The 8,680-nt window shown below is 40.0% G+C and overlaps 1 protein-coding gene across 1 annotated transcript; it reads right to left on the bottom strand.

Annotated features, from left to right (window-relative positions):
- Positions 1-2,727: 2,727 nt before the first annotated feature.
- Positions 2,728-8,471, bottom strand: LOC139475434 (monocarboxylate transporter 13-like). The gene is made up of 6 exons (XM_071258647.1): positions 8,192-8,471; positions 7,192-7,335; positions 6,785-7,054; positions 5,564-5,959; positions 4,974-5,099; positions 2,728-2,918 (listed from the first exon to the last, which is right to left on the bottom strand). The coding sequence occupies exons 1-6, from the start codon at positions 8,469-8,471 to the stop codon at positions 2,728-2,730; spliced, it is 1,407 nt and encodes a 468-aa protein (XP_071114748.1).
- Between the last annotated feature and the right edge of the window lie 209 nt (positions 8,472-8,680).

The raw sequence follows: 8,680 nt of genomic DNA, 5'->3' as shown, positions 1-8,680 counted from the left end.
AACTTCGTGCTCTGATGTCAACCTCGCACTGGCAGAACCGTCTTAAGACCTTCCCGAATTGTGAGAGTCTCAATGTTTTATCGGCAAAGGAATCCATCAACAATGACGATTATAAAGTCGCGGCTACACCATGGTTATGCTATCAATATTTCAGCTACAATGTAAATAATCGAATCTGTTTCCGGCAGACCAGTGGTTGACAGCATGGACAAAGATTCAACGATTCAGGGAATCATTCGTAACCCTGGCCGGTACTAGTTATACAAACGGGAATATAAAACTTACATGTAGTCAGTGTCTGAACTTATTACTATGAGAGTTTCAATGTCAAATCAAAATGAATGTTCCTTCATCGAATTTAGAATCTAGCTACAAATGTACGGTATAATTACCTGTGGTCGCTGTCTACTTTGTTGGGGATCACATTCTTACAACAGGCCAAAGACACAGAATAAGGGTACAACTTCTTAATCCGAACCTTGTTCTTTGCCGTATTAAAACTCGAAAAGGATTGTCGCCCGTAACCCCTACTTCACATATTGCCTTAGTGAGGGCAACCTAACCCTACATTAATGATGTTTTAAGACCTCTAGCCAGAGGTTACTACTCTTTTAAAATTAGGATGCGGGGTTATGGGCGGACGTTTTCTTAAGCTTGGCACAGACACCCCCACCCACATAGGTAATTAATGTGTAAGCCTTTGATCACAATATGCGTTAGTCGTCTTAGGTATTAAAAAATGTGGACAGTTCAACATGTTGAGTCATCAACATAAAACAATCCAAGACTGACTGCAGTATTTTCGGTTGGCATTTTGTTGGGGAGAAAAAACGATTGTGTTGACTTTCTTGAAGACAACGGGATAAACATCGTCGAGTAGGAAGTAATTGGTGAAGCACATGCATGACTTTGGGTCGCCTGTATATAACTCTTATCCGAACACTATGTATTTATTTAGATATATTGATGCAGATGTGTTTGGACATTATTTGTCATGTCGCATGTCTTCTTATGAAAGATGAGATTCCAAAAGAGCAAAGGAAAAATAACGTGTTATATACAATGACATTTGTGAGGAATTTGCCCAGAAACAAACACATTGGTTACTCAGTTACAGGTGATTTAGAATAATAAGTGAATAAGTGGATGGGTAGATGTGTGAATGAGTGTAATAGATAATATGAATTGTCAATGCGTGAGAATAACCAGTCACCTGCCGAAACATATTCCATTTGGTGTTAAGGGCGAAAACCTGTGAAGACCACAGACCTGTGAAGTGTAAGCATGTCCTGCCCTACCGGAAGCAGCCACCATTCACACAATTCAGATGAAAAAGTAAGCATTTATTGCCTGACATGGTACAGCCATGCGATGGCGGTCTGTAAACAAACCAGAACAATGCTTTGAACTGAGCTATTCTAATTCGAGCCCGTCAGATATATTTGGGAGGAATGCTCAAAGTGTCGCAGGTCGAATACGTTTGCCTCTTTGGTGAAATTTAAGAACACAGGGTTGGTGCTGACAAACCCACGATCATCGAATCCAAATACGACTATCGGATGCGACTGCAGAGCGAATCACATCGAATTACAGTTGGTATATTGCTGTTAGATAGAAGATAAACCATATGTCAATGTTCGATACAGTCTGTCAAGAGAGAGACCGACCACAGACAACTGATCAATGTTTGTCTTGAAATAACAACTTGACCACAAAATACTAACTTCAGCAGTTTCATTGTTCCAGCAACGTGTATATGTCATAAATTATAAATCTGAAGTTACAACTTCATTCAAAATTAACTCGACCAACGTCGTATTTTAAATAGCTACATGAACAACCTTCATGCGAAACACGTGGAATTAATGAATTCACATTGTGCAAAAGAACACACATCACATATAGTTACACACTGATTGTTTCAAGCGGGAAGACAGGTGAATTTCCCTAGGCCTCCATCATTAATTGATGTTTAACGCATAAGTTAGGGGATTACACACAACATCCATCCTCCTCCATGTGGTGTGTAACACATCAGTTCAGGGATCACCCTCAGTGTACCTAATGTGTTACACGTCAGTTGAGGGATCACCCCAAACTTCTTCCATCTGGTGTGTAACACATCAGTTCAGGGATCACTCAAAGCTCCTTTCATCTGGTATGTAACACATCAGTTCAGGGATCACTCCAAACTTCTTTCATCTGGTATGTAACACACCAGTTCAGGGATCACTCAAAGCTTCTTCCATCTGGTGTGTAACACATCAGTTCAGGGATCACTTCAAGCTTCTTCCATCTGGTGTGTAACACATCAGTTTAGAGATCACTCCAAGCTTCTTCTATCTGGTATGTAACACATCAGTTCAGGGATCACTCCAAGCTTCTTCCATCTGGTATTTAACACATCAGTTCAGGGATCACTCCAAGCTTCTTCTATCTGGTGTGTAACACATCAATTCAGGGATCACTCCAAGCTTCTTCCATCTGTTGTGTAACACATCAGTTCAGGGAGCACACCCAGTTTACATAATATGAATAGCCTTCTTTCGCCCATGTGTAACACATATATTAAAGGTTAATCCAGTTTCCTTCCTCCTAACAGGATTAAACCTGATATTCAACATTTTCCTTCTGGGATATATACAACACCTAACTTGATCACCCTAGCATAAATCCTACTCCTACATTTAGGACATCACTTCAAATATATGTTACACATCAGGGTTCTTAGTCATCACACTTCACAGGGTCCACAACACTGACCACTGTAAACTTGACATCAACTCCATCTGGTCCTCTCTGTTTACATACATTTCGAAGTTTCATTTGCGACAAAACCATAATACCACCGCATATACACAAGGCCCCGGCTGTGTAGAAGGACGCTGCGTATGTCCCCGTGACGTCGTACAACCAGCCTAGAGAAAACACACACACACACCAGTTAAAGTTCATCCATGAAATCATTCCAATACACTTTCCACTCGAATAGCAAACTACATGTAGAAATATTTCAACAGTCTGAAAGGAAACTACATAGTTAACTAATCAGCGTTTTTCGTTTCAACTCCTAGAATAGTTAGAGTCAACACAATTGCAAATTCCTCTCAGCATAAGTATCTTGAATGCATCTATATTTATTTGTGCTCAAGGTTCTATTTATTAAAAAAACATATTCACGATACTTTTAGCGAGAGAGAGAGAGAGAGAGAGAGAGAGAGAGAGAGAAAGAGGGGGGAGAGAGAGAATGAGTGAGAGAGAGCTTATTATAGTGTCACATATTATTTACACTTCATACTAAAACATGTACACAAACAATAAAATATAACATCCGATCAGGTATGGCCGACGACACTAGACATAAAAGCAAATGTATAACGTCATGATCTGGATAAGGTAAATTAAGACATTTGCTAACACAATGTTTAAAGTTAAGATTGGGTTGTGAACACGCACGCACACACCATACGTACACTATACCACACACACACACATACACACGCACACACTCACACCTTACATACATTATACCCCCCCCCCCCCCAACACAACATACACACGCATGCACACACCATACGTACATTATACGCCCCCCCCCCAACACACACACGCACGCACGCACGCACGCACACACCATACGTACATTATATGCCGCACAGACGCAAGCACGCACACACACACACCATACGTACAATATACGCCCCCCCCCCCCCCCCCCCACACACACACACACACACACCACACACATCCAGCACAGAGATGCATTTACCCTCACCGACACTCAACATAAACATTACAAATATAATATTGATCACAAGCAGAAATACTACTATTCGCAAGCAAAATAACATACATGTAGAAAAGCGCACACAGAACTAAATGAGTGTCAAGCGTCTTTGGAACATTTGATCAATTAACTTACAAAGACTTTAACACCCATCTGAGTAATGTAATACATTTCACGGTTGAAGATAAGTTTAAGAAATTCGGCATACATTCACATACATGTATAGCGTTCATTACATTATAACGTAAATCATCATACATGTTACAATCAATTAAAAAGTGGACCTGAGTCTCTACTGAGTTAAAACAAAAAGGGCAAGTTCTATCCTAAAGGGGTACAGGGGGACGACTGTACCTCATTTTTTCAATGTTAATGGGGAGGGTGCCACTGCATAAAGGTGCCAAATATTTTCTGGTGTTTCTATGGATATAATTTGATAAGACATAGGGCTCAGGCGCTAGATCCTTCTTAAGCAATCTATAGGTCCTCAGCTTATTACCATTAGGGTTATTAGCATCATTCCACAGCTCTGAAAACCACGCAGTTTCATCCACTTGAAACAATTTTTGCATAATCAGAGTGAACTGACCACGTGTCATCGAATGGACATCGATCAAGTCGACGACGTTTAAGTTTCTAGCTAGCTTATAAACCTCCTTTTCCCATGAGCGCCCTCTTTTGACCAAGCATGAATGACACGGGGCCATCTTGTAATTTCCATACTGTTGATGCGGAAGAATAAACGAAATACTTCTATGCGTTGCTTGGTGACACATGATTTCCAACCCATGTCTCCCCTGGCGGCAACATTTGACGCATTACGTCTAAGGCCGAGGAAAAAAATACATGCTTTGTTTTGTAGAGTGTTTAACTTTTTATGTTCATACAACCCCTAGATGGAAGCACCATATTGCATAAGAGGCTGAACCAAGGATTCATACAATTTAGTATAAATTGCATAAGTAAAACCACCAGCATCAAAATATTGTTGTACATAAAACACCAAAAGCTCGATTTGCCGATTTAGCCAGTTCATTAATTGTATACTTAAAGTCCATGTGTTCGTTGAGCCACAAACCAATATTTATAATTGTTACTGTACTTCAAGAGAGTTTCACCAATTGAAGTGTTGGTTGTGGAGCAATTTGTATCTGTAGGCCTAAAATGAACAAGCACAGTCACCTACCTGCTAGCGGGGAACTTATGAAGCCAGACAATCCTTGTAGAAACATCATCAGACCCAGGGCTTTGCTCAGGTTTTCAAGACCCACCACATCTACCAGAGCAACTGTCTTCAACCCTGTCCAAATGCCTGTTATGGAACAATATGTTGAATGCTATGTAACTATTTCATGGAAAGAGAACAACGTCGAACAGGTTAAAAAAAAAAAACAACCAGCAAAAAAGTGCCTAAAAGCACGTTCCATGCCATTAACACACGATGACACGTCAAGTCATGGGGTCATGGTCGCCTCTAATGACATGTGTATGTCCCCAAGGACCAATTCTACCCTGAAACTAGCCCAGAATACACACACATATGCTTTTAATATACAAAAACATACATGAACTGGCTGCAGTGAGTTGTACAAATATTGCATTCATTATACTGATCCTTACTGTTATCAGTCTGAATACATTCTGGATTCGATCCATCCGAATGTGCGTGTATATAAATTACATTGGTACTTGATAAAGCAAAACACGTTTATATTGCAAGGTAAAACGGAATGTGAGTTAAGGAAAATGATATTTCGTGACGTTTTAACAACTTACCTGATAAAGGACCAAATATCGCAGCGAATCCCATAAGCAATGGAAATGATCTCAAGAAAGGACACACAATCACACACAGACCGCACAGTATATTAGACCACGCCCATAAAACCCTGATATTGACACAACTGAAATCCCCAATCCAACCGAAGAACAGTCGTCCTGGGACACTGGCAAAACCAACCATTGGCAACAACCACGCCACCTGGTGTTCAGGAACTTGTAAGTCACGTGCTCGCCTTGGAAGATGTGCGAAAGGAACGAAAATGCCAATTGTAGATAGGGCATTACATAATATGAAGAGACAGTACTGGATATTGTGGAGCAGGTGTGTGTATCCCTGGATTGGACTAATCTTACAGCATACTTTGTCTTTACTTTGTAGTTCAGAAGCACCTGAAAGACACGGTTATTTTTAAATAAGTATTGTTAAAATGATACTGAGTCGTATGTTTCATGTTGCTGTATTAATAATAACAACAATAACAAAGGTGACTTCAGCCCCATATTTTCTCTTAATGTGCCATTTCAGTGCCAGATTGTGCACTCCATCAACGTTTTCTTTTATGCTCCAGGTGGTATGTGGCCCATGCTGAAATTTTATCATTGAACGTCTTTGTTTGGTGGCACTTGATGGACCTGCCTCCCCACAAATTGCATCGTCCATCAACAGAAGTTTGGTGATAGTGAGTGAGTGAGTATGGTTTTACGCAGTTTTTAACAAAATTACAGCAATATCACGGCAGGAGACACCAGAAATTGGCTTCACACATTGTACCCACGTCGGGAATCGAACCCGGGTCTTCGGCTTGACGAGCTAACGCTTTAGCCATGATAGATATTCTAAGTATATTTGAAGAGTGATACTCAGTTTTGTCCATTTCAATGTTAAAGAGGTACTACCTCTAAGGCAGCTTAGGGAACCTTAGATTCGAGGTCAAGTATCAGCAAATCACTGAACTGAATCACGCCTAAATGTGAAATCCGTCTCAACAAACACAGGCAAATACTTACAAATGTCACACGTTAGCAAAAACAAATCCAGATATGCCAGCCTCAAAACTTTATGATATCCCCTCGTACTATCTATACGCTCGTCAGTGCTTTAAGATGCAAATGGACAGCTTAATATGCCCGTTTGTCATGTGAAAAGATAGGCTAGAAATTACATATGCAAGTATTATCAACATAAAACCCCCGTTACATGTAACCCATCCCTACCTCCAGGTGCAGGATATAAGGCTCTTTGTCTTTGTTTCTTTGGACGATACAAATATCCACAAACTGCTGCATTTAACACAACCGCCCCAGAGATGAGAAACATGCCGCTTAAGCCGTAGGAAGTTCTGAGAGCTCGGAACATTGCTGAGAAGGCCATCGTTCCGGCGCCTGATCCCGAGGAACATATACCATTAGCCAGAGCTCGACGTTTCTTCATGTACTGGTTTACTACCACCTTGGATGGTAAGAGCATCAGACCCAGACCAATTCCTAAACGAGATGTAAATTCATGTAACCTTTTAAAAGAACCATCAAAATTAGGCTCTACGAAACTCCTCATTTTGACATTATTGTGACATGTTTTAATACAACTTGACCCTCATTGAATCTTATTCTTTGAAGCTCACCTACTAAAACTCCATAACTGATATAGAGGTAGTCAATACTTGTTGCAAACGAGCTGATCACAAATCCTGAAGAAGCAATGACAGCTCCACTTATCGTAACAGCACGACAGTCATATTTGTCCGTGAGGATCCCTGCCACTGGGGCTGAGAAAAGAGAGCAATTATTGTAAAATATGTTACCGATACATGTACACGTTAGTCATGAACTTAGCGTCCAATAATAGGGGAAATGCTGACCAAATAACTTGAAACATTCGTGTTTACAGATGTCACAACAGTAACAATCTTTTGCCATGACAAGGCATCTCATTTTCGGAACAAATATCCCAATAATTTTCATTAAGGGCAAGTTTGTTTGTTTGTTTATTTGTTTGTTTGTTGTTTAACGCCGCGCGCAGATTATTCCATCTATATGACGGCGGTCTGTAAGAAACCGAGTCTGGACCAGACAATAAATTGATTAACAACATGAGCATCGATCCACGCAATTGGGATACGATGACATGCATCAACCAAGTCAGCGAGCCTGACCCCACAATCCCGTTAGTCGCCTCTTACGACAAGCACAGTCGCCTTTTACGGCAAGCATGGGTTGCTGAAGACCTATTCTACCCCGGATTTTCACGGACCCATTAAGGGGAAAGTAACACATAAGAATTCGGAGTGTGTATTTGAAGTTTCCGGGATAATTAATGGTGAGCTTGCAATTTTTATCTTTTAATATCCGACTGTGATATCATAAAATTTGCGTCACAATGAGCGAAGTGACGTCTTGATAGTGACATGCTGTGTAAAATTAAACCTTTCAAGGATACCATTAGTTTATTTTGGGGTCCCACATTTCAGTTAGTTTGAATATTTTTGTTTTCGTTATACCAAATTAAGACCAATGTCTTACCATATACCGTATCCTATACCTTGTTTAATAGCTACGTATCAAAACAAGAATTCCTAAGTAGAGAAAAGTCCAGGTGTTCAATCACATGTCATAAACACTTACCTACCATACTGAGGAGACCCGTTGGAATTGAGCCAATCCAAGCTGTGTCTCCGCGATTCATGTCGAAGTATTCCAAAAGAAATACGTATATCACACCAAATGATAAATTTATCCCAAAGAACATGGCGTGGCTAAAGAAGGACGCGAAAACAATAACCCATCCCAGTCCCGAATCGGACTCTTCAGAAGTTTGTCCGTTCTTTGACAGCAAATGTTGTGCATGAAGTTCTGTGTCATCCTCTGGCATGTCTTGTGGCTTTTTAAAGTTTTCTTCTGACATGACTGAAAACAAAATTAAACATCCAATTGCAAATAAAACGTACATGGCTATCATTTAGATAAAACTATAAATGGGTCATTTTCACTATAAAAAATGTCACTATTTTTGTTAAAGATCTTTGAAAAATTTACAATATACATGTATATATTTACATGTCACCTCCAAACACTTCATATAATGAAAAGGTCATTTTTAATGATTGTGTCATG

Source organism: Haliotis cracherodii, unplaced genomic scaffold, assembly GCF_022045235.1.
Source record: "Haliotis cracherodii isolate W230 unplaced genomic scaffold, xgHalCrac1.p SCAF_3, whole genome shotgun sequence".
In the NCBI taxonomy this organism is placed as follows: domain Eukaryota; kingdom Metazoa; phylum Mollusca; class Gastropoda; order Lepetellida; family Haliotidae; genus Haliotis; species Haliotis cracherodii.
This window is presented reverse-complemented; position numbering and strand designations above follow the sequence as displayed.

Coding starts and splice junctions, on each gene's coding strand:
- LOC139475434 (XM_071258647.1), bottom strand. CDS start 8,471: ATGTCAGAAGAAAACTTTAAAAAGCCACAAGACATGCCAGAGGATGAC. Junction 7,055..7,191: donor CAGTTATGGAGTTTTAGTAG/GTGAGCTTCAAA, acceptor CATCTCGTTTAG/GAATTGGTCTGGGTCTGATG. Junction 5,960..6,784: donor CTTATATCCTGCACCTGGAG/GTAGGGATGGGT, acceptor CGTGTCTTTCAG/GTGCTTCTGAACTACAAAGT.